Raw genomic sequence first — 24,646 nt, 5'->3', positions numbered from 1 at the left:
ATACTTGTCTTTGATGTATGCTTGTGGCAAGGAGTTGCACATATCACATTGTGTTAAATTCTCAAATCCTACATACATAGACATTAAGATTTCAATTCAACTAATTTGAAATCTCTTTCCTGCAATAATTATTAATATGTCAAACCCTAATTCTGAAATGGCCATGTCAGATGCCACGAAGGCACAGAAAACCAGGTCTTGTCTTATGGGCGCCACGAGGCTCACTCGTTTTTGTGGTCGCTTAAAACTGTCAAATATGGAGAGCATAGATAAATGTACAGCCACCCTCTAGAGCGCAAGATCATCTTTCTTCATGGCGGTGTACTGTACAAGTAATTGCATGTCTTCAATCATAAAGCCTTCCAATACTTCACATAAAATAGCGGCTTCAGACAATGCTCCAACCATAAAACCTCCTAACTTCAGTCAAATCCCGTCATGGCTCTCTCTCAAAACCGCCCCTTCTTCCCTGAAAGCCCAACAACAAAACCAGCCAGGCAAAGTCGAGAATCTACACTTGGTTTCTTTATCCAAACAGGGAAAGCTCAAAGAAGCTCGTGCGTTTATCGAACAAATGTGCGATGCTGGCGTTTCCGTCAGCCCGAACTCGTTCGAATGCCTACTTCAAACATGCAGTAATTTAAAATCACTATCAGAGGGAAGATACTTTCACCATAGATTACGAGAAACAGTGGAGAATCCATCTGGGTTTCTTCAGAATTCCGTGCTTCATATGTATTGTGATTGTGGCAGTCTGGTTGACGCGCAGAAAGTGTTCGATGAAATGACGGAAAGAACTTTGGTTTCTTGGTTTATCATCATATCTGCTTATGCGGAGTCGGGTTCTCTGAATAAATCTTTTCGGTTATTTTCTGATATGATAGAATCGGGAATCGAACCAAATTCGATGATATATAATGGCCTTTTAAAGTATTTAGTTCATCCTTGTTATTTGGATCTTGGTAAACAGTTGCATTCTCATGTTATAAGAAGTGGGTTGAGCTCAAGTGTCTCTATCAATACTGCAATTTGTAACATGTATGTGAAATGTGACTGTTTAGATGGTGCTAAGCTTGTTTTTGGTCAGATGGATGAAAAAGATTCTGTTGCTTGGACTGCATTGATGGTGGGCTATATTCAAGCTGATAAATTGAAGGATGTATCAAATTTGTTCGAGAAGATGGTAGTTGAAGCTATTGAATTGGATGAATATGTGTTCTCAATCGTCCTCAAAGCCTGCACCAGGTTGAAGGACTTGAACTTGGGCAGACAAATTCATGGCTCTGTTGTTAAACTTGGGTTGGAATCTGATGTTTCCGTGGGAACTCCTCTTGTGGACTTTTATTTCAAATGTTCAAGTTTTGAATCTGCTTGTCGAGCATTTGAGAGGATAAGAGAACCTAGTGATGTTTCATGGAGTGCTATGATATGTGGTTATTGCCAAAATGGAAAATTTGAGGATTCTGTTAAAATTTTCAAATCTTTGAGGAGTAAAGGTCCAGTTCTTAATTCATGGATATATACAAACATTTTTCAAGCATGCTCTGCACTTGCAGACTTCAACCTGGGTAGCCAGGCTCATGCAGACGCCATGAAAAATGGTGTAATTTCAGACCTATACGGGCAGAGTGCTTTGGTTAGTATGTATTCCAGATGTGGAAGGTTAGACTATGCCACTCAAGTGTTTGAATCGATCGATGCACCAGATACTGTTGCTTGGACTGCCATAATATCTGGTAATTCTTATCATGGCAATGCTTCAGAAGCTCTAGGGCTTTTTAGGAGGATGCAGGACTGTGGTGTGAGGCCAAATGCAGTTACCTTCATAGCAGTTTTAACTGCTTGTAGTCATTCGGGATTGGTTACAGAGGCCAAGCATTTTATGGATACAATGCTTAGTGAGTATAGTGTGAACCCAACCATCGATCATTTTAATTGTATGATTGATATTTATTCTCGTGCTGGGCTATTGAAAGAAGCATATGAGCTGATAAAGAGTATGCCATTTGATCCTGATACAATGAGCTGGAAGTGTTTATTGGGTGGCTGTTGGGCTCATAAAAATCTCAAGCTTGGAAAACTCGGAGCTGAAAACCTCCTTCAGCTGGACCCTCGGGATACTTCCGGCTATATTCTTTTATTTAACCTGTATACTTCATCTGGGCAGTGGGAAGAAGCAGCTAATATCAGGAAAATGATGACTGAGAGAAATTTGAGGAAGGAACTTAGTTGCAGTTGGATTACTGTCAAGGGAAAGGTACATCGGTTTGTGGTGGGCGATAAACACCATCCTCAGAGTGAGGAGATTTACGTGAAGTTAAAGGAGTTCAATGATTCCATGATAAGCCATGAAGATTGTCTTCTAACGGAAGAGGATTTATCAGGTAGTTTGCTGGAGCGAAAAGAACAACTTCTTGATCATAGTGAGAGACTTGCTATATCATTCGGGCTCATATCAACCCCAACGAACGCCGCTATTGTGATATTCAAAAACCTGCGTGCTTGTAAGGACTGCCATGACTTTGCAAAACATGTGTCCATGGTCACCGGGCGTAAGATTGTCGTTAGAGATGCCTGCAGGTTCCATCATTTCCACTCAGGGCAATGTTCTTGCAACGATTACTGGTGATCTGTCCAAAAGGAACAGAAGGTATCCCAGAATGTACAGCAGGCAAGTTTTTCACATCACTGTATCTCAGTTAAGATACCAACACTGCATTCTTTTCGTTGAAATCATTGGCAAGTGGGGTAGGATTTTGGTGTCGTAGCCGCCGGTGGCTGGTTGCACGCGTGAATTTGAAACAGGGGTTGCCACTAAATCTCGTGCTCTGTAGAGAAGAAATCTTTAGTCACCACCTACAAAATGAAGTGGGGTGAAGAAACCAATCGTGGTTCGACAATATCTATTGAACTATGTTGGATTGATCACCTTTAAGTGGTCACAATCTCTTTGTTAGTTGTAGGAGTGAATTCAATCTGAATTGAGTTTGAAGTCGATTGGAGTTTAGATTGAATTTATGATGTTTAAAGTTTGAGTTCGTATAAACTGATGTATAATATTATCGGATGAGTATTGACAAGATAAGTAATATTATTAGTTGAATAAATAAGTTAATCTCAAATCATACTTCTTTAATGACGGTTGAAAATTATTAAATTTATAATTAGTGATCATTCTATGTAAATTATGTCATCAAAGATGAGATGTTTCTCAAGAACATTATTATATCTCATTTGTAAAAAAACAATATTATATATATATATATATTTTATGTATAATTTAAATATATAAATTATATATCATTATAAGAGTGAAGATTATTTTATTTTTATTTAAATTTATTTATTCATATGTTAACATATCTTACTTATAAATTTGTGAATTTGCCTAAAAATGGCATCTATATTTGATGCTCAGGATGTTCATTCATGAGAATATGGAAGAAGATTTGCGTTCATAGTCTTCCCAAAAAACTTTTTAAAAAAAATTGCCTACTTAAAAACACTCAATCTCAGTGATGGCTCAAATTTAAGAAACGAAAGATCATTAAGAAATTGTTGAGGTTGATTTGAAAGATGAGCCAATTTCAGCTATGAGGAAGGAGGTTGAGCTTGCTGGTGATGATTTATCTTTGATGCTCAAGGTGTTCATTCCTGAGAATATGGAAGAAGATAAAAAAGATTATGATTTTGATTCCGTTCAGGTGAATATTTTATGAGAACTTGCAGCAGAGTACAGTAACCAATTTACTTCCAGGAATGATTAGGGAGGTAACAAGCGAGCTTGTCTTAAAAAAAATCAGCAACAAAGTCTTTGAAGATCTGGCCTGTTCAGGCTGAAGGAGCCCATAAGAAATCTATGACCAAATCCCTCTTCTGTCAATTGACTCAGTTCAAAATGTTGGAACTCGAACTCAAAACTTTTTACGGAAAAAGTTCCACCGGACTTGGTACCTTAAAATATAATTATTTTGTTGAAAATATCCTAAAAGAAAAGGTAGAATTAATTATTGGACACTAAAATCAAGTTGGAATAGGAAATTGAAAGAAATCTACCATAGATTAAGCGAGTTGGATTCCATTTCTAAATATGCATGCTTTAATTTACCTCATTTCCAACAACCACCCACATCCACATATGTTTGCGCCAATCTTTAAACCAGAAATCCAGTTATCGGATCACAAAAGAAATTATAAAAAAATTAAAAACATTTAATGGCAAAAATTGAAGAAAGTGGTTTTAGGAAACTGTAGAGAATGGCAAATGGGATTGTGTTACATTCAGTTGGCGCCAAAAGAGGATTGGTTGCATATATAGATAAAGTTTATCCACTCCCTTCTACAAACTCTTTGCTGTCAGTTCCTCTTCATAATTTGCTAGCTTTCATCACTTTCATGCAACTTGTTCTCATTGCTCTTCTGGGTTCTGTCATTTTCCTTATAACTATGTAGAAAATGGCACATGGAATTGTGTTATATTCAGTTTGGTGCCAAAAAGGATTGGATGCATATACAGATAAAATTTATCCACTCCTTCCGCGGCTCTTTGCCGTCGGTTCCTCTTCATAATTTGTTAGCTTTCAATCACTTTCATATAACTTGTTCTCATTGCTCTTCTGGGTTTCTGTCGTTTTCCTTATATATATCTGTGTCTTCAAAAAGTTTTAGCCTGTTATCTTCTATATTTTCTTACTTCTTTTTCCTCCTTTGAAAGCTGCTTTGCTGGCTTCTTACATTCGTACCATAAGGTAATTGATTATTGATGGTTTTATTTGGGTTATGAGAGTCTTGGACCTCTTGGCAGCCATATTTCTTTTCTTGTACTTAGTAGTGATGAATATTTATGAACCATAAATCATGCATGGTTTTTTAGTAGAAATTTGGGTTTCACTAAACCCGATTAAGTTGTGATTTGGCATCTCTGAAACTTGCCTTTTAAGATATTAGTATTCAAGCACATCTGAAGCCTATGGAAGCTGGAAGAACATTATGTTCAACTGGGTATGGCAAGCCTCCATGGACATTTAAAGGCAGGCAAGTTGCAGCTTTCTTATGTTTTCCTCCTCACTCTCACTTGTGTTAGCGAGTTACTTTGTTAAATGGTTTGTGTTTTTCTCTTATTTCAGTGCACTATACCAGCTCCATCTTGTGAAGGCAGAAACTGCTCGAGCATTCATCCCGAAGGAGCTGAGATTGGTTGAAGCCTTTGGGTACTTTATACTTAACTTCAAAGTTGTGGGGTTGTTTAGAGAGGTTTAACAGTTTAATCTTCTACTATTTACAAATATTTGAGTTTATGTACTGCAGATACACCCTTGGTGGCTTTTTCCTTGCTAACTATGAGGACAGTCCAGCTGGGGCCTTTGATGAGGTTGTACACTTTCATTTCAGCCACTCATTATCTATCGTTATTGAAAAGCATATACTGTGTGCTTGAAGTTAATTCAATCAGTACTCACCATCATATTTAACTTTTTATCTTTGTGTGTGCTTCTTCTTCTTCTTCTTCTTCACCAGCTTGTGGTGATTGCAGGAATTGTGTGGAATCCCCCAACATCTTGCGCGTATGTTCACTATCCTCTTCTTCTATTTAGTCCATTGATGCTGACAATATATTGAAAATGAGTTGAGATAAATGCACTAATGCTGATCTTGCTGTTCCTGGTCCAGGTTCATGAGGGTATTCATGAACCTGAAATAACCCAGCCCATAAAAATTATGCTAGATAAAAGCTTCCTCGATTAACAATTCCTAATCTTGAATGTCTCGTGTTTACCACGTTATACTATTATTGGAATTCTATTTTATATATGTCAAGTTGGCTACAGTACGGATGGTTTCTATAAATGGTATTAACAATTGACAAGTTGTTCTTGTCTGACTAAGTGGGTTAGTTAGATTCATGCATGGAAAAAACCACAGAAACCAATATTCTATGAAGCACCATATTCATTGGCTTTCCTACTCAGTGGGCCTAGCCGCCTGAGCTTTAGTAGTTGTAGAGAATATCTTTGATGTAATGAAGCATGTGCATGGGACCAGTTAGTACCATCTGTGCTGATGTAGCACTCTTAAATTGGCTGATGAGACTCACTTTTCCTGTCAAGTAGGTTAAATAATGTCTTTTATCTTGTAAAAATTCTATATTGACTAAGAGGTCAATGGGCTGTGTTGATTTTTCAGTCTTCTTTTCTTCTGCAACAGATGGGCTGCTAGGGTGTTCGTGAACAGTGATGAGGCTTGTGATCATGGAAGAAAGGTGGGAAGTTGCAAAATCTTACTGCATATTCTTATTTTTTGTAGTTCAATATCCCACCACCATTTGTATATTTGGTAAATATGGTGGTCAAAATTGTTAGGAGCTCTGAATATACCTTGCAAACAGGACTGCATTTAATTGGCAACTCCCATTATTTCACTTTCTTATGAATAATTATCTCAGAGAAACAGCAATACTATTTCTTATTAAAATCTTTTGTGTATTTTGCCTTCTCTTCTTGCAGTATGTAGGGCTTCCAAGTCAGGTTGCAAGATTTACAAAGGTAAGGCTTTGTTGCCTTCTCTAATGGGGCTCCTAGTTATGTTTTATTGATCCTTCTGACTAATTGTGGCATTAGGCAGATTGAAAATGTTCTTTGCAGTTTGTATTCCTTACTGCGCTTAAAGAAAGTGCAAATCTAACATTGTGTTTTGATGCTTGAGATAGAGAATCACTACTGTTCGAGGGCAACCGAACCGAAAATCCTGTAGCTTTCTGAACATGCTTGGTTTAGGCACAACGACAAAATGCTTTCCAAAGGATTTCATGGATTTACAAGTGAGGGAAATCAAGAGTCATGCTGCCACAGATATTTGTAACATAAAACTTCCGGCTATAGGTAAGCTTCAATTTTACTAGCTCTGTTACTTCTTGCAGCTGGTTATGTAGCAAATTTTTGAATAGTTTTGAATTTTATGTGAAAAGGACTTCATGACTCTCCTCATTTATCTCAATTTTTGTATGAAATTTCATGCTTTTTATTGATGGCTTTGTATGTTATTCTGGTTACGTGCGTGGTGAAAGGGCCTGCGCCGAAACACGACAAAAATTTGGGGCTTGCAGTTAAAATGTCACTGCCAAGTTTCAGGTAATTTTTTTTTACTGATTTCTTTGTTTAAAGGGTAAAGAGTTTCACTTTGTAACAATGGTAAGTTTTTATACTCTCAACTGCAGTGGCCTTTCAGAGTATATTCCCAACCTTTTGAAGTATTCTTGCCATATTGATTGCAGGTATTTCTGATACACAATCCTAATTAATAGAAAAAACTTTTCTTTTTCTTTCAGCAAACTCATCGATAGGTTAAATCCACCCATTGTTCTAATTTTATGTGCTTATATTGAGGTAGCCCCTAGTGGGAAAAAGTAGATTACTGTAATTTTAATCTGGGTTGACTTCAATGAGTGAAATGATTCCTGAGACAATACAGGGTGAGAGCGGTGGAGCCAGCAAAAGTGTCAGGGCCATCTTTTGCAACGGAAGAGGACACAGGGAAAAGTTTGCAGCACCTCCATGCTCACAAATCAGCAAACTCTACTACTAAAGAACTCATAGATAATGAACGCAACTTGAGCATATCTGTAATGTTATCTAAGCCCTTAATAGCTTTGGAATTCAACTGTTTGAAAATGCGAGTTGAAGCTCCCATTGTTGTTGCCAATTGCTCGAAAAGCTCTTTAAAAGTTTCTTGATCATTAATGTACTACCTCATTTCCTGATCAAGTTAATAATTTTCTTTTTACATGAAATATGCTGCCATATCTATGGGATGACAAGTTATTCGATTAAATTAAGAGTGAACACAATCAGAGTTGGCTTAAGTTTAGATCATTATTCGGTTTGACCAAATCAAGGTCGATCAGAAGAAATTTCAGTTTGAGATTGAAGCCTTATCAGTGTTAGCGCATCTGTTTCTTTGACGATTCTTCTAAAGAATACAATGGAAGAAAATGCTAGTGAGTCAGTGGGAGAGGCTTAGAGAGATAGCCAATTTATGAGGCTTGCGAGAAACTCTATTGATTTTTTTTTTTTTTTCATTCGGAGAGTGAACCACTATCAATCTTGTGTTTGTGCTGTGTTTGGTTATATTTGTTCATTTAATTTGCTTGGATAGAGATGTATTATTTGCTTGCATCCAATTAAATTAAATCCCATATATAACACCCATCAAAGACCTGATTAACAAATCAGAAGGCTTCTGGAAGAGGCTGGCCATCTAAGAATGCCTTGAAAAGCACTAGTGATCGCTCAGGCTGTGAGAATGGAGCTTCATGGGATGCTCCTCTAATGGTGGCAAATGATAGGATATCGCCATAAACTTGGGTCCATCCACCAACCTGGAGATGAGAAAGAAAAAATTATGCTGTAACATAACACTCTATTGAAACTACCATCACGTTTCATGGACCTCAAGTCACAGGATTTTACCTGCTGCCCCTCAAACCATACCCTGTAAGGCACAGTGGTTCTGAGGTTCAATTCCTTTGCCAGTCCATTCACTAATTTTCGACTTCCGGTTAATGGGATAACAGAATCCTGGTCACCACTGCAATTTGAAAGCACCAATATGTATCATTTCTACAACAATCTTGATATGGTTCTTGAGTAAGGTTCGAGGCTAGGAATATGTACCTGTACACCAGAACTGGGATTCCAGCCTTGATAAGCTGTCTAACAATAGTGATTGTTGGTATTTCCAGGTCAAGCAACTCATAGTCTAGGATGCTGTAACACCATGGCAGAGAGACAATGATTAGACATCATCACTAAAGCTATCAACCTTTTTCCAGAAAATCCTGAACTGAAGAAGGTTCTACCAAATTCCAGAAACGCAAAAAAATAAGAAGTGTTCTCCACTTTGGACACAGTTTGTTTTGCAACTCAAAATGCTACTTGACAACTTAAGACTTTATGGGCTATTTAAAAATTTATCTTTTATTGTCTTAAAGTGATGTGGGATGCCATATATCCCAACATCTCTTTCATATTTGTTGATATGGGTTTGTCCAGGGTGTTACACAACAAATAAAACTGAGTTATGCAGTGTAGAATTACTTGCTGCAAACGTCCCAACGGCGGACTCCTACGAGGCGAGCATGAAGAGCCTGCTGCACATCTTTCCTGTTAAGATAATTAACAGTTTCGTCTTCCACACATACATCTACTGTTTCACCCATTTGCTGCAGAGAAAAATGATTGTAGAGAAGACAATTATTAAGAAATTGGATGTGTTGAGTTGTGCTAAAAGATGAAACACAATTCATAAATGATAAAGAGTAAATGGTAGTAGTCACCTTGGGAGTAAGAACTTTGGATTGTGAGAGCACAGACGATACACAAACATCAAGAGTGACATCATATTTGTCAACAAATCTGCTGGTTTCTCTGCTCACTTGGCTCATTACCCTTGAACATATGGCAGAGACAGAGCCTCTGTAATATTCACTGACATATCGTGAATAGTTGCAGAAAGAGGTGAACATAGTGTATGTGGAATCAGATATCAGTCCATGAGACCAAAAGTATTCAGCCCTGGAATTGAAATCAGTAGCAAACTCCAAAACTGGATTTCCCAGCTGCAATCAAATGGAGGGTCAGAAGGTATCTTACATTAAAAAAAGAATAACAATTTTGACTACTCACAGCAATTCCTTTCAAATTGAACAATCTCTCCTTCTTGTTGAATTCAAGCATAAGTTGAGCCAGTTGGGGTATATAGTGACCTAGTCATAGTTATAGATAGAAACATTAAATAAATCTCGGTCTCAAAATCATGGTTTAGATTCTTGGAGAAGAAAAAATAATACCAGCATAGCTCTCTCCTGTGATGAACAGACTTCTATTTCTGTACTGTGGAAATTTCACAAACCAGTTTTGCAAGAACATCATATTGTCCCTTGCTATAATCACAAAGACAAAAACGATGTATCAGAAAGCTGAATGTGGCCTGTAAAGGTTAGCTTTTGTCAAATCAGAAAGAAAACAACAAAACAAGCACAGTAAGCATAGAACGTTGTATAATTGTAAAGTAATCATAATACAAGTGCCAGCCAAGAACATGATGAAATATTCCAGCCAGAATTTTTTTTTTTTAATAATTTTGAGATTCAGAAGGATATACGAAAGAAGAAAAAAGAGGGTAACCTAGAAATTTAAGAAAAGAATAAAAGAGAAGTTCCATTACAGGAAAAGAAAAAAAGTTAACCTGAATGTCCAGCACAGATATTTTGTTTCTTTTCCACAAAAAAAAAAAACTTACATAAGAAAAATTATGAGCATTGGAGACAGTGAGAAATACCAGTAATCTTGTCATTGACACCTTCATAGGAGGAGGTGTCTGTTGAATAAGAGAAGCCAACTCCAATTGGAGTCTCCAGATATAACATGTTTGCTTCTGCAGACAAATGAGCATGTTAAAGCTGAGCACTTTGGCTTCTTTATAAACAACGCAGTAACACAAAGACCGAAATGAAAAACTTCTAACTTTAAACTCATCAGAATCTCTGATTGTGAGTTTAAATTACACTACCTCTATTCCAGCTATATTCATTCCTGACCAGCACCTCTCCACTGGGTCTAAAAGGCCCATTTTCAGAAAAAGCCCCAACTCCCAGAGAAGAGCAACCAGGACCTGCAAACAAAGATCAAGAGCACGCAATCAAAGGACAGAAAATTAATGCCATTTTTGAGTTGTACAAGTGAGAAAGTGAGAATTTTTTTTCTTTTTTAACCTCCATTGAGCCAGAGAACAAGAGGCTTAGAAGCAGGATCTATTTCAGCTTCAGAGAAGTAGTAAAACAGAGCTTTCTGTTTCTTCTCATCCACGGTCACATAACCTGAATAATGTTGAAACCCGACTAGAGGTTGACCCGGTAACCAAGTGATTCTATCATCACAAGTATAAGGATTGGAGTTGGACTCCACTTGTATGCAAAAGCATAGCTGGATCAAAATTGCAGCCAATGCTTGCATTTTCCTGTGTAGAGAAGACATGGCTTTTTACAGTAGAGAATAAAGAAGCTAGAAAGAGAAAGAGTTAGACTGTGCTTTTGAGGTGAAAAGAGAAAAGAAAAGCTTAGGTGAAGACTAGAAGTAGGGAGGGGACTATATAATAAGAAAGCGGGGAAAGACATACATTATTACTATTTGTGGGGGGTCAACTAAATTTTCCTTTTCATATTTTTTTTCACTATCATTGTTCTTTTATTACAGAGCCTGATTCTGATAATGGTGAAATGGGTAAATGAGAAAGAGAGAATGTGCTTTCGATTCTGAATTGGCTCACGGAAGTTACAGTAGAGGACTTGTGTGTTTTTGTTTTCTGTGCAAAGAAGAAAATACGCCAAAATATGCTCATTACCATTTCAATCATAACAATGGCACTATACACATACACCGTGTTGTTACCTGCACTCTATGGAAAAGGTGCTTTACAGAAAAATAAATAAACGCTTGCTTGCTTGTAGGGAAGTATTCTGGCCTATCCTGTTTGACTTGAATTTATTCTTTGGCTCAAACAATTGAGCTCCTATTAGAGCCTGAGCTTTGTAATTCGGTATAATTTAAGCTCATTTATTTTTCAGTAATATTGTCTTTCAATGATACTGCTTATATGAGTAGTATTATTTATCTTATTAACAACATTTTAATGATATTGTATATTAATTTGAACAAGTTTGAACTCTAATCTGAACTATGCATTATGAATATTAAGAGCTCTTGACTCAAATTCACTCTTATTTACTTATGAAAATTAAAAATGAGGTGAAATGAGTTTTAATAGTTTATTTATTGCTGGAAAAGTTAAAAAAGGATTACCTGCAAAAACAAGTTTTGGTGTAATGAGATCAATCTCAAACTGAAATTCACAAATAAAATTGCTTCTGTTTTCAAAAAGGGTTATTGGGAGAATCATGGTTAATGACAAGCCATACTTTTTTCTTTTCCCATAAGAACAAGCCTCTCAGTTGTTAATAACCCCCAAATGCCCAAATCATATAGTACATAAATATAATCAAAGAACAAGCTTCCCATAAAGAACAAAGTATATCTTTGTTTTCCCATGTCTCTTGCTAAATCTTTGGCTGTTCTGGAGAAAGATAACCAGATATGTCCAAAAATTTAGTAGAAATTTAGGAGAGGCTTATTTATTATCACTGAAATATGGGTGACCCACATGGCTTAATTCAAAGAGATATATGCTGAAAAAATTACAGTAAATGATGATGAAGATTGAAGCTTTTTAATGGTGTCGTTTTGCAGTTATACAATATTTTAGTGGAAGAGACAGAGTGATTTGAAGTTCGCAAGTCCTTACATTTTGTCTGACCTTCTGCTTCCGTAATAAAACTGTAAAAGCCCCTTTCTTCCTTCTCAATCCATCAACTCCTCTCTCTCTCTCTCTCTCTCTTTCACTCTCAAATGGGGCCTATCAACCAGGAAAGTCTGAAAATGGACTAATAGCAAGAAGGCATTTCCTAGAAGTTACTTTATATCCTCTCCACCACCCCCACCCCCCTCTGGGTTATAATATAATTGTTGTTTCATCCACCTGAACAATATAAATCTACAATGCTCACATGAAAAATTTGCGTGGCAAAAATGAGGCACTCAAGTAAAAGAATTCGAAATTTGTTGGTATTTCAAGATCGAAATTCTTTAACTTGTAGTGGTTGGTGTTTTTCAAAGCATATGTATTGATGATCCAGGTTTGACAGAAAAGTCAATGAACCATCAATCCTACATTAATCTTGACTATATAGAATCTTCTTCCATATTCATGAGACCCCAGACGCCACCTTGATATGTCAGAAGAATCGTCACCTCAAAAAAAATTGAATGTATCAATGACAATCATATAGGGAGCCGATTAGTAAGTGTCAAACATGTTTGAAGATCGTTGTTTTGTTCCCGTCTTGTCCCTGTTTAATACCCCAACCCCATACATTCATAAACATACAAAAGTTTATGCTTTTTTAGCTCCAAAAGAAGATTAAGGAAATACCTTCTATCGGAAAACAAGTAAAATATTATCAATCTTCTTTGTAGTGGTTTCTGTAGGAGGAACATAGAACACCAGTAACCTATATAGAGAAAAAAATCAACTTAATTAGTTGAAAGCAACTTGCATATATCCTGAAAATCCAAGATAGATTGTATTTAAGATTGAACCTTAAGTGACATCATCATTTATATTCAAATTTGTACTAATTATAAGTGTATATAGTATATTTACAAATGAAGAAACGGGAGAAGGCATACATGTAAGTATGGGGATGTGCACTGAGTGGTGTAATGCATGTTTGGATTCTGAAACAGGAAAAGGAAGATCTGAAATGGCGGATTCCAAATACAAGCATGTGAATTTATCTGATATGCATGAGTGATACCAATGGAATATGCAGGTCCTGGCTCATTTTCAAATCCAATACAGCTTTCTTCTCAGCATCAAGAATTCAAGATTGTGTGTACTCGTCAGAGAATATTTTTATTCTCCATATGAAGATAGTTGATAGGTCAATCGGCTCAGAGAATATTTGCAGAAGAATGGGGCATCAGAATTCAAATGGGCATTACAGTAGTGAATTAATTTAAAGTTTTTTGAGCTACCAAATACCCCTTATAGCTGCTGCGGCATTGGCTTTTCTTCTTTGTTGCTTTCATAGGAGGCTGCCATTAGAGACAAATTTTGATTCGATATTCATTTTTTTATTGTTGCTTCGCAATCACAGCTAGGTTAAGTCTCAATCTTTCATTGAAATTCAAAACACGATGAAGGAAAGAAAACCAGAAAACTTCACAGGCCCACAAAAATTATTTATAATATATAAAAAAAACTAAATACAATTTAAATATTTATGTTAGGGGTGGATTTAAACAAGTTCAAGCTCAAACAAATTAAATTTGAACTGAAAACTAATAGTTCAAATCACAGTTAAATTGATTTTCATTTGAAGTTGAAATTCATATCTAATTGACATGGATAACTTTAAAAAAAATATATGGGTATTAATATTAATATTATGGTTGGTCTAGTTGGACAATATGCTTGGAAAATGTGCAAGTAAAGAGAATGGAGATGAAGTTCATGGCTTTTTGAAGGCCTGAAATGGACGTAAATTTAAAGTTTCACCCTTTTTTTTCCCCCTTCCTCTAACCTGCATTATTATTATTATTATTATTTATATGCTGAATATTATTATTAAAATCTACATAGGGAAAAAGCTAACATACTTTTCAATGGATTATACACTTTTCGTACCTATTTTTTTACCATTACAGGTTAGAACTTAAATGTTGTAGGTAATTAAGCAAATTTAAGATAAAGTAAATAATTATATTATTTAATCATGTTATGGTTAGGGTAAAAGTTACTGTTTAAAACTTGAAGTGACAAATAAGCAATTCAGATTTAAAGCCTAGGCAATGTGAACTAGAAGATAAACTGCAACTGGAACTGGGTTTGTTAAAGTAATAAAAATTTTTGAAGATTTTAAGCTTGGAAAATGGGACCAGTTACTGGCTATAGATGGGAAGGTCAGTTTCTTTCTTTCGTCTGACATTTATGTTGGGGTCAAGAGGGTAATGATACACCCACTTGAGCATGTCTGTAGAAAATGTTTTCATCATGAACAAGACCATGCCATGCTACTGTTCAAATCTCTCATCTCTGAAACCCCCTCTCAACCACCTTCCGTTTGCCTTTTTTTGTGGCCCATCTCAATTAATCTTCATTCAATTAAACGTTCACAAATGTAAGATCAAAGAGAAAAAGATATGTGTCCACAACATATGTAAAATCATGGTTCAATAGTCATTGCCGCTTTAATAATAAAATCCATTATAATTTTGTTTTTGAGTTTTGTAATAAAATATACATTTTAACAAATAAAAAATTATGATACTATTTATAATATCTTGATCAAAATAGCCTGATTTACTATTTAAAAATTATTTATTTTAAATATATATCTATAACTCAAAATGTTTTTTAAATTACTTAAAAAATTCATAATTTATTACATCAGTATGATATCATGCCTACATATTCATCCTCTCCGATAATTTGTTTAAGAGCTAGAAAATATTTATCAATAAGAAGTTGCACTTAAAACACCATCATTTCAGTGTCATAATTACAAGTAAAAAAATTCAAAAGGAGACAATAACCTCAGGCCTCAGACACAACTAGGATTTATTCACATATTGAAATAATAGAAGATAATAAAAGAAATTGTAGTGGGCAGGAGGGAGTGAGTGAGACTGAGGAGGAAGATTTGATAGAGAAGTGTATATTGTAGGTCCTCCAAGAGAGTATCAGAAAGTGAGGGAAAAAAAAAAAAAAAAAGGAATTAAGATAATGAAGATTAGGTCAAAATGAGCTTTAGAATTTTAGTGTCTTTTCTTTATCTTCTTTCCCCATGCTCACCTTTTCACTAAAAAGAAAGCTTTTTTTCTTCTCCAGAGAGAAAGCCCACTGTTACTATTATATTGAACAGCGCACATGCTCATCTGCAGCTTCCAAATACCTTTTTATAAAAATATATATTTGAAGTTTAAGAGAGAAAAAACTGGTTCCGCATGCTAAGTGCCATAGACAGAGTGAAAGAGACTTGTTACAGAAATTTGAGGGACCCTAGAGATTCCGATCTCTTAGCGGTCAATTTACAAGGTTCCATTTGAGAAATGACAAAACCCAGTTCCAGGACTTTTCTCTTTTACTCCTCAAAATCCCATTTTAGCCTCACCTCTGCGTTTTGTGGGGACCTGATGGCTCGTGCTACATGTCTTAATTTGCATTTAAAGCTAAGGTGGAACAGATTCGGCTCCAGATCAAGTAATTTGTTATTATTGTAATCCCTCATATGAGTAGGAATTAGATATTTTGGTTTCGATCCGAGGTCAAACTGACCAGACTGAAGTCAGTTCAGATCCACTCTACTCCAATGGGCTCCATCCCCAGCTGAGGGGCAATAAATTTTGTAAAACGTTGCATAGAGTTCCGGTGTGGCTGGCTTGGTTAATAATGAAACCAGTAATTTCCTGCGTCCCCTACTTTGGCTTTTAAGACCATCTGCTTCATAATTTCACCATTAAAATTACTTCGGGATCCCCGTCCCCAAGTTCAGTAAACGTAGCGGACAGATATGATTGTCACTGTGATTAGCGTTTGTTGCAGTTGCAGATGATGATCCTTTTGACAGCGCCTTTCACCCATAGACTCGATAAAAGTAAAAGTAAATATTGGTAAAGATTACCGACCATTTCAAAGAGTCAACCCCATTTATTCTTGATGGGCCGAAACTTAACCAACATATTAATTACCAACCACCGTATTAAATTCTAAATTGACAACAACAATCCCTTTGTTTGAGCGGTCTGACTAAGAACCGGAGTTAAATCTAGTCCATTAAAACTCATTTTATCTATTAGATCAGATCTAAGATTCAACCGTCGGATCAGATTAATTCAACCGTCCGAACGTCACATAGTTAAATTAATTTTTAATTTTTAATTATATTGAGCCTGAGTTCCTAAATTCTAGGTATTGGAAAAGGAGACCGACCTTCTGTACCATATCCTGTTCCCAGACCCATTATCTATTATATAGAATCGAAGTGTAATGGCCCTGATAGAGAAGGAGGATAAAAGAGTAAGCCCAGCAGTAACTAATCATGCTAGATGTGAAAGACTAGGAGTGGAGATCCATTTGGGCATACAAGGGCCCGACTTAATCTCAAAAGAAAAGAGAGTACTCGCGAGAGTGGGTGTCAAGTGTTACCTAAAAAAGTGTACTCATTTATTCCTCTCCATAATAATTAATTAATATAGTGTAATCTTCGAAAGTTGTCTCCATACTGATCGGTGCAGTCATGACTCTCTTTAAATACATTAATTAGGGAAAATTCAAATTTTGAATTTACTCCGACGTATGCCCACCTATATACCAAAGCGTCCAACGGAAAGAACCCCAACCTACAATATTATAATACTGGTGGAGGACCAAACCCATTTTCTGTTTCATCCATAAAATTCGTATGATAAAAAATTTTAATTGCCACACCAATCTTGAAAAATACAAACATTTAAAATTTCTAAATTTTTTCAATCGCACCCTACTATATATCATTTCTCAAAAAAGATGAATTAGTTCATATCGATAAAATTACCGATATAAAATGATAAATATTGTATTGTATGATAAACCACTATATTGTACCAATTTCTAATATATCCGAAAATACATATTATTTTTCACTTATAATATATTATATGATGCTGCGTATCATCTCAAACTAACAACCATAATCATTGGGATGATCATGAGCTGATGGAGAATATAATAGAAGTGGAAAACTAAATTAAATAACAAATAAACAAGCATCTCAGGACCACACTAACCCAGCAGAAATCTTCAGTTATTTCACAAGTTTTCGGGCGCTGGACGTGGAAGAATCTAAGTCGATTTCTTTGCGTGAAGCTTCCCACAGTCTATGCTCAATTCCCAGTTTCCTTAGCTCCGTCAAACCTTGCTCAACTAAACAACAAAACACCCCCAATCAGGCCATAATTTGTGAGCGCATAAAAAATGCTTAAAAAATGACAGATTTCTCTCAAAAAGATCAGGATTGAAAAGACCAGAAGTTAAAATCCAGTTAAATGTCCTCAACCGGTATTCTCTTTCCTTTGGTTTTTTCATGGGACTGAGGCAAAAAAAAAAAAAAAGTGTAATTTTACCATCTACAGCATCATGTGAACTGGGTGAGTGTCCACTGCGGTTGATCCAAAACTGAAGTTGTTCTTTGGCAATGTCCTCCTCTATGCCATGGGCTTTGGCTCTTCTCCAGAAGTATGTCAGCCATGCCTGTGCCAGTTCAATATATGGTTTATACAACTGAAACAGTATGATCTACACATTTTTTCCATGCCTAGGATAAGACTATTTAAGTTTTTGTAACTTCTGTAATAGTTACTATAAACAAGATTTTATTTTATTTTTTATTTATATAACATACCATATTGAGAAGGTATAATATTAAAATTATAAGATGAGTTACGTCAAAAAAGGTAAATCAACGAGATTGGAAGTCAAGCTATGAAGAAATAAATGCCAGACCTCCTTGAAAAGAACATCCTCAGACTCCTCTGGGCTAAGTTCTGCAAGAACATCCTCAGACGTCAAAATCAGATACACAATGGAAGCCAATTAAAAGGATTAGAGGTAATTTTTTTAAAACTAAAACGTTCCCTATACATAGAAAGTTAAGCGCAAACTTGATATACCAACTAATATTGCCAAGCCAAAATTAGACAGAATTCCCAGCCGTTTAATAGTCATCATACTTCGTCTAAACAAGAACAGTTAAATACCATCAATGCAATTATGCTTGTGTATTTTAATAAGAATGCCACCCCTTCCAAGTTATCTGCCTCCTCAACCAAGTGCAATATAAAAGGTGGACAATGTGGTAGGAATTTATTAATACTAAGATCACTTGAAATGCGAAACATAATATTACTCTTCTCCTATAAACATCATCATAAGTAATATGTTAGGCAATGTTGAAACAGAACACATGAATCTAATTTATGTTATGTCATGAGTTTCCCACATGTTTTTTTCACATGAAATAAGAAATTTGACTTTCATGTGAATGCCCAACAACCAACTGTAGCTCTGCAACAAACGGGAAGAATTTAACAAACATAATACATGGCCAAATCAGACAAACAGATTTGATTACTCATAGATCTCCTGGTCACACTCTGCAGCAATGATTAAAAAAATTAGAGATTTTCTTAAAGATTCGATGTTATTGAATCAAGGGAGAAATTTCATAAAACTACTAATAAGTTCAAAGATTCAAGACTCAGAAGTCAAAGATCATCAAGTGGTTCCATTTCTTTTCCCCCATTAAGCTCTTGCATTATATAAGCATTCTACCCAAAAATGCGCTCAAGCCACAGAAACTTACGCTTTGACCTTGTCTAATCACTTTCTTTCCACAACCGACCATCAAAGTCACAGTCAAATCATTTTTAGAAGACTAAAAAAGTATGAATAATCTAACTACATACAGTAGAACAAACATTGGATTTAAAGTACCATTTGACAGCTGTTTCAAACAAAGTGAGTTCTGATCCAACTTATTTGGAAAACAAAAAAGGGAGACCACGTCAAATTCTATATTATGACAAGTTTTGGTAGGTGTCTGCCATCTACAGCCCAGAGGTATCTGCTTTAGACTCTTATGATAACTAGGAGACTTAGGCAAATATACTGTAAGCAAATAGGGACCACAATAGTACACCTACTGTTTATGACCTATAAACCTAACAAACTGCTTCTAATGAATTTGTTGAACTTCTAAATCTTCAAAAGAAAATGAGCATTAGAAACAAACAGCATACAAATAATCACAGATGAAATAACAGGATTTTCCAGAAGCAAAAATTTTGTGATGAAAATCTCTAGCGTACAATTTGTGATTTAATTGGGGAGGTGGTAGTTTTTGTCTGTCATAACATGGTTAAAAAATGTTTCCTTTCATGAAATACAAATACAATAAAAATAATGTTAGGATTTAATAAATAAAATATATTTGGATTAGGATAATATATTTGATTTAATTATAAGATATTTATAATAGGATATTTAATTTGATTAGGTAAATATTTGATTTGATTTAGATAATATTTGAGTTAATTAGGATAAATATTTGATTTGATCTAAATAATATTTTAATTTAAAATTTAAAATATAAGAAGTATAAATATGAGTGATTGGAGGAGAGAAAGAGGGAAAAAAGAAAAACATTGTTAATTTGGTATTTGGGTAGCCTTTGGCTGATTTGAGAGGGGAAAGACACCTCTAATTGTCTTTGGAAGGAGTTAACACCTCTGTTGTCAACACTATTTTATTAATATTAATAATATTTGAGTTAGGTTTCTATCAAAGTGGTATCAGAGTATCGATTATGAGAATGGAAAAAGTCGATCTCATCAAGGACGATGATGGACAATGGTGGATTGTTCGACAATTAACACAGTGAAAAATCCGAGAAATGATAACGAATGGAATTTGTCCTCGTTGTGAAGACAAAGAGGACTCAAACCATGATTGTAAACGTAAGTCATGGGCCATTTTCATGGTGGAAGAAGATGATTTGGATGATGATGGGATTCTAATCGTATTCAAAGATGACATAAAAAGGAAAGAATCTATGTTGATTGATTCCAGCGTCCTAGAGCAAAATCCGGCATTATCTGAAGACAAAAAGGAAAATGGCCACTTGAATGAAGGAATCGCAGAATCTAGCAAGATCTCGCCGTTGGAAAACCTCTCTTCACTTGAATGTTTGATTCAAATGGAGACTGAAGAGAAAAAATTGCAAGAGAAAGAACATGAAAATGAATAGAGAAGATTTGAAGAAATGAATGGAGGAGAAAATGAAAAAAATATGGGAGAAGGAAGAAGATAACAAGATCAAAATCCAACCACCATGGCAATTGTTTGAGGAAGAATACGAAGAGATTGAGGTTCAACCACCATCATCATTATCTAAAGAACTCATAAAAAAAGAGATGATTGAGGAGGAAGATGATGTGATCAAGACTGAATTTGGAGTACTTGACACATTCTTGATGGTGAATGATGTTGAACTTGACAAGGCATATGCGTTGATGCTTAGGACAAATGATGTTAGTATGATGTGTTTAGCAATGGGGAACAACATGAATTTGATGTTCTCAACCTTAAACAACAACATGACAGGAATTTTTTTAAATTGGGTTGAAAGAGCTTAAAAAAAAAAAAAAATCCCCACCTTGAGGACAAGGTGGTTTTTGAGGGCAGGTAATATTAGGACTTAATAAATAATAATAATAAATAAAATATATTTGGATTAGGATAATATATTTGATTTAATTATAAGATATTTATAATAGGATATTTGATTTGATTAGGTAAATATTTGATTTGATTTAGATAATATTTGAGTTGATTTAGATAAATATTTGATTTGATCTAAATAATATTTGAATTTAAAATTTAAAACATAGTGAGTATAAATATGAGTGATTGGAAGAGAGAAACGGGGGAAAAAGAAAAACATTGTTAATTTGGTATTTGGGTAGCCTTTGGGTAATTTGGGAGGGGAAAGACACCTCTAATTGCCTTTGGAAGGAGTTGACACCTCTGTTGTCAACACTATTTTATTAATATTAATAATATTTGAGTTAGGTTTCTATCAAATAATAATTAAGTAGACAGAAGACAGAAAATGCAGGTGCAAAATGCAACTAAACTACCACTCACCAAATGCCTCTATCAACTTTGGATCACCACCAGGAGATTTGAGATCTGAAAGCAATAGGAGATAATGTAAAAAATAAGCATCAAGCCTGCATTACTAAGTCAGAGATATCAAATTATCGATATACACACAGAAATGCAGTGTGTCATCAGGTTACAGAAAGCAAACCTGAGTTGTATAGTCGGGCAGAATTGGCACGCCGTTGTTGGGCCAATGCAAGCACAATAGCATCTTCAACCTTATAAGTGGCAACCATAAAAGTATCACATATACAATAACCCTTTTGTGGCAGTAGAGACTTAAGCATAACACTACAGGAGATTCTGAACACTCCAAAACTGAATTAAACTATAACAAAATAAGCAGCAAATAAGGCACGGAAACCTTCAAGGAAGCAAGCTCCTTCAAACCCATTTCAACTGACAGCATACTCTCAATATTCCCTTCTCCAGTTAGATCTGTCAAGTCCAGAACCAATTTGCCTCTCTTCTCACTGTCATCATCTCCTGCTCAGTTCCAGTGATAAAAAATTTCAACAGCCAATCAAATTAAGGGCTGAAAAAAAATGGTTCAATATTACTACAATGATCAACATTCTAATTACTAGCCTTTTTCTGAAAATTCTTCTTTAGCCTTTTGTCCAGCAGAAATGACAACCTCAAAAGGAAGTGGAGCCAAGGAAGACCAGTATTCATACTTTGAAACTGCTACATCCGCACAGATCCCTGAAAGAGCAAGAAAAATTAAACATGGAGCAGAACAGAATCAACTACATTGATTACCAGTATGGAACACTGTGGATACGAAGTGAGATCATGTCTAATTAACTTTAAAAAATTTGCATAGGATAAATCCCTGGAAATGATAACTTGTCAGGTTTTAAGATAATGTTACCAATCTGTATTGAATATAATAAACAAAATAAGATGAAATGGAAATTGGTTCTAGCATAATTTAGTAATAGCCTTATGAGTCACGGAGAACAAGTCAACTTCATGAAGATTTATATGGATATAATTCTCTGTGATGAATTAGAAACCAAGAAGTATCCCATAAATACCATATTTTGCAGCTAAGCCCCAGTAACGTGCAAGCCAACACCTCTTAAGAACAACTTCTTCCTGAAATGAATATACAGTAACTATATTATCCTTAGATGACCACGCATGTGTTAGCAGAAACTAAGTGCTAACCATCTCTTTCTGAGTCAGTATCATTCTTTGTGTCATTGAGCGAAGGGCTCTCACTTCAGATTCAGCTCCACGAAGTTTTTGTACAACAGCAGCAGTTTCATCTCTAGTATTCTTATTCAAGCATGAAATTAAAGCATAAGGCAACAATTTGTGTCAGAAGCCAGAAACTAAATGATAGATTTAGCAATATAAGAACAACGATTATAGTAGGATAGACAAAAGGACTAACCTCCAGTTCAGACCGAAGAGATGCAATTTCTTTATTTGCCCCGTCCTTATTTTGTTTTATGTCCTTGAGTGCAGCCTAAAGAAAAATGACCTGGTTTTTTTATTTTTCTCCAAATAGACAAAAATAAAACAAGAAGGCCTTTCCTGTCCTACTAAAAGATGAAAAGTAAATTACTCATCATGTTGTTAAAGAACAAGCAAATTTTCCCAGCACAACTCAAAGTAAAAGACTCATTATGAAGTTAACTTGATAAGCAATTTGCATATCAAGAATCAAGCAGAACTGAAAGTTTCCCTTGATACCTCTCTCTGACGCAATGCAGCCTCCTTCCTGCACATGGTAACTAGGTTGTAACAATAACAACAATACGGTAACAAAAATGAGCACATATTAAATTGGTTGAAATCATTACTTACCGGCTCAATAGTTTAGCTTCCAAGGATACACCTTCTCCAAGAGCAGCAACCTAATTAATAAGATAAACAAAAAGGGAAATCCATGTGAGTAAAATAATTCCGCTGATTCCAATCTTCCAGACTATGACAAGTATAAATATGATCATTTACAAACTCAGAACTATCTATTAACCTGTTTCTCAAGCTCCCTGACCCTGGCCTCTGCTTCTTCACATCTCTCTTCCTCAAGTCTGAGCTGTAAAGCAAATGCAGCAATGAATTTACAACAAATAAGTACCATGAATAGTATATTTTGTAATAAACTTATTACTTTTTCAGCAGATAAAAACAATCAAGTATCCCACCTTATTAAGAATATTGTCATTCTCTTCCTGTAGCATATCGAGCTGCAAAATATTCCAAACAAATTTACTTTTCACCAATTTGAGTGTTGATGCATATAAAAGTCACAGTGTAATTTACAATTAGCATACATACTTCATCATGAAGCGCAGAAGCCTCACGTTGATCTCCATTTGCTTTTGCATGAAAACGTCCCATATCCGGTGAGAACCTGCCATTCATGAAAACAATCCAAATTTACTTCTCCAGACAGTTATAAGTTTAAACAAACATATTTGTTAATTTTCAAACCTTTTGTCTCTGGGAACATTTTTGGGAGGGTCAATAGGAGGTAATGAAACAGCAGTCCTAAGTGGCACCTTATTAGGTGGCAGAGACGGCGTCGTACGAAGAGACATTGCCGGCCGTCCAGCTGACGTTGATCTAACCGAGGGAGTTTCTTCACCTAAGTTCCTTCCTAACGACTAACAATTACAAAATAGCACAAACCAATTATTTAATTTAAACACGAACAAACTCAGTAAACGCACCGCATCGTAATAAAATTACCGCAGGTGAAGGAGATCTCGTGGTTCTTGCAGACGTAACCGCCGGTTTATTAATACCAGTGCTTGCAATAGCAGCATTTGAACCAGAACTAACGTTCTTTGTCAGAGTCAATGACAGAGGCGGATGAGCACTGTAACGAAAATCTAGATCGTCATCATTGTCGTCGTCGACATCATCGTCAGCGGTTTGAGAAGCCATGACCTGAGCGAGACGCTGAGCGGCAGCTTTAGCAGCGAAGTTCTGATTCCGCTTAATAGTAGACATTCCACTAACGGAGGAAGAACGAGCGTGGTGGTGACGCGCAGGAGACATTACAGGAGAGGAGGTGCTACCGGACTCGCTGCTCCATTGGCGCGCGTAAACAGGACTGTCGGTTCGGTTCCGGTCCATTTTATAATAAAAGAGAGGGAGAAATGAAGACGGTGATACGATTGAGAGCGTGTCTGGGCGCAGATCTTGGTGAGCGAGACACGAGTCAGTCAGTCAGTGACTCAGTCCATAGTGGACAATGTTGGGTGAGTTTGGCGGAGACTTCGCCCTCTGCTTTCGAAAAGTAAAACACTTT

General features: G+C 35.8%; 4 protein-coding genes across 7 annotated transcripts; 2 read left to right on the top strand and 2 right to left on the bottom strand.

The window, feature by feature from the left end:
- Positions 1-126: 126 nt before the first annotated feature.
- On the top strand, positions 127-3,133 carry LOC123212717 (pentatricopeptide repeat-containing protein At5g13270, chloroplastic). The gene has a single exon (XM_044631860.1). The coding sequence runs from the start codon at positions 314-316 to the stop codon at positions 2,627-2,629; it is 2,316 nt and encodes a 771-aa protein (XP_044487795.1). The 5' UTR covers positions 127-313; the 3' UTR covers positions 2,630-3,133.
- A 1,494-nt stretch (positions 3,134-4,627) lies between these two features.
- On the top strand, positions 4,628-7,930 carry LOC123212719 (protein NEOXANTHIN-DEFICIENT 1-like). Of its 3 annotated transcripts, none has more exons than XM_044631863.1 (11): positions 4,629-4,748; positions 4,941-5,034; positions 5,127-5,210; positions 5,308-5,371; positions 5,518-5,564; positions 6,184-6,259; positions 6,504-6,542; positions 6,707-6,878; positions 7,064-7,127; positions 7,214-7,270; positions 7,468-7,930. In XM_044631863.1, exons 2-11 carry the CDS (start codon positions 4,970-4,972, stop codon positions 7,727-7,729), a joined length of 930 nt encoding a protein of 309 aa, XP_044487798.1. In that variant the 5' UTR covers positions 4,629-4,748; positions 4,941-4,969; the 3' UTR covers positions 7,730-7,930. The 3 variants fall into 3 exon arrangements, with proteins under 3 accessions (XP_044487800.1, XP_044487798.1, XP_044487799.1); XM_044631864.1 differs by having other exon boundaries at positions 4,630-4,748; positions 6,205-6,259; XM_044631865.1 differs by lacking the exon at positions 7,214-7,270 and having other exon boundaries at positions 4,628-4,748.
- A 208-nt stretch (positions 7,931-8,138) lies between these two features.
- Positions 8,139-11,138, bottom strand: LOC123212718 (serine carboxypeptidase-like 45). 2 transcript variants are annotated; one of them, XM_044631862.1, is made up of 10 exons: positions 10,769-11,136; positions 10,567-10,668; positions 10,336-10,431; positions 9,845-9,937; positions 9,681-9,760; positions 9,332-9,613; positions 9,093-9,217; positions 8,670-8,762; positions 8,466-8,583; positions 8,139-8,374 (listed from the first exon to the last, which is right to left on the bottom strand). In XM_044631862.1, exons 1-10 carry the CDS (start codon positions 11,028-11,030, stop codon positions 8,225-8,227), a joined length of 1,401 nt encoding a protein of 466 aa, XP_044487797.1. In that variant the 5' UTR covers positions 11,031-11,136; the 3' UTR covers positions 8,139-8,224. The 2 variants fall into 2 exon arrangements, with proteins under 2 accessions (XP_044487797.1, XP_044487796.1); XM_044631861.1 differs by having other exon boundaries at positions 9,093-9,613; positions 10,769-11,138.
- Positions 11,139-17,183: 6,045 nt separating this feature from the next.
- Positions 17,184-24,645, bottom strand: LOC123214691 (coiled-coil domain-containing protein SCD2). The gene is made up of 17 exons (XM_044634632.1): positions 24,082-24,645; positions 23,824-23,996; positions 23,668-23,743; positions 23,535-23,576; positions 23,363-23,425; positions 23,191-23,240; positions 23,077-23,104; positions 22,775-22,849; positions 22,546-22,656; positions 22,413-22,473; positions 21,961-22,077; positions 21,737-21,858; positions 21,521-21,590; positions 21,355-21,399; positions 18,154-18,194; positions 17,775-17,901; positions 17,184-17,574 (listed from the first exon to the last, which is right to left on the bottom strand). The coding sequence occupies exons 1-17, from the start codon at positions 24,469-24,471 to the stop codon at positions 17,456-17,458; spliced, it is 1,710 nt and encodes a 569-aa protein (XP_044490567.1). The 5' UTR covers positions 24,472-24,645; the 3' UTR covers positions 17,184-17,455.
- Position 24,646: the final 1 nt, after the last annotated feature.

Source organism: Mangifera indica, chromosome 4 (assembly GCF_011075055.1).
Source record: "Mangifera indica cultivar Alphonso chromosome 4, CATAS_Mindica_2.1, whole genome shotgun sequence".
Lineage (NCBI taxonomy): Eukaryota > Viridiplantae > Streptophyta > Magnoliopsida > Sapindales > Anacardiaceae > Mangifera > Mangifera indica.
Note: the sequence above shows the minus strand (reverse complement) of the source record. Positions and strands in the feature narration are given on the sequence as shown.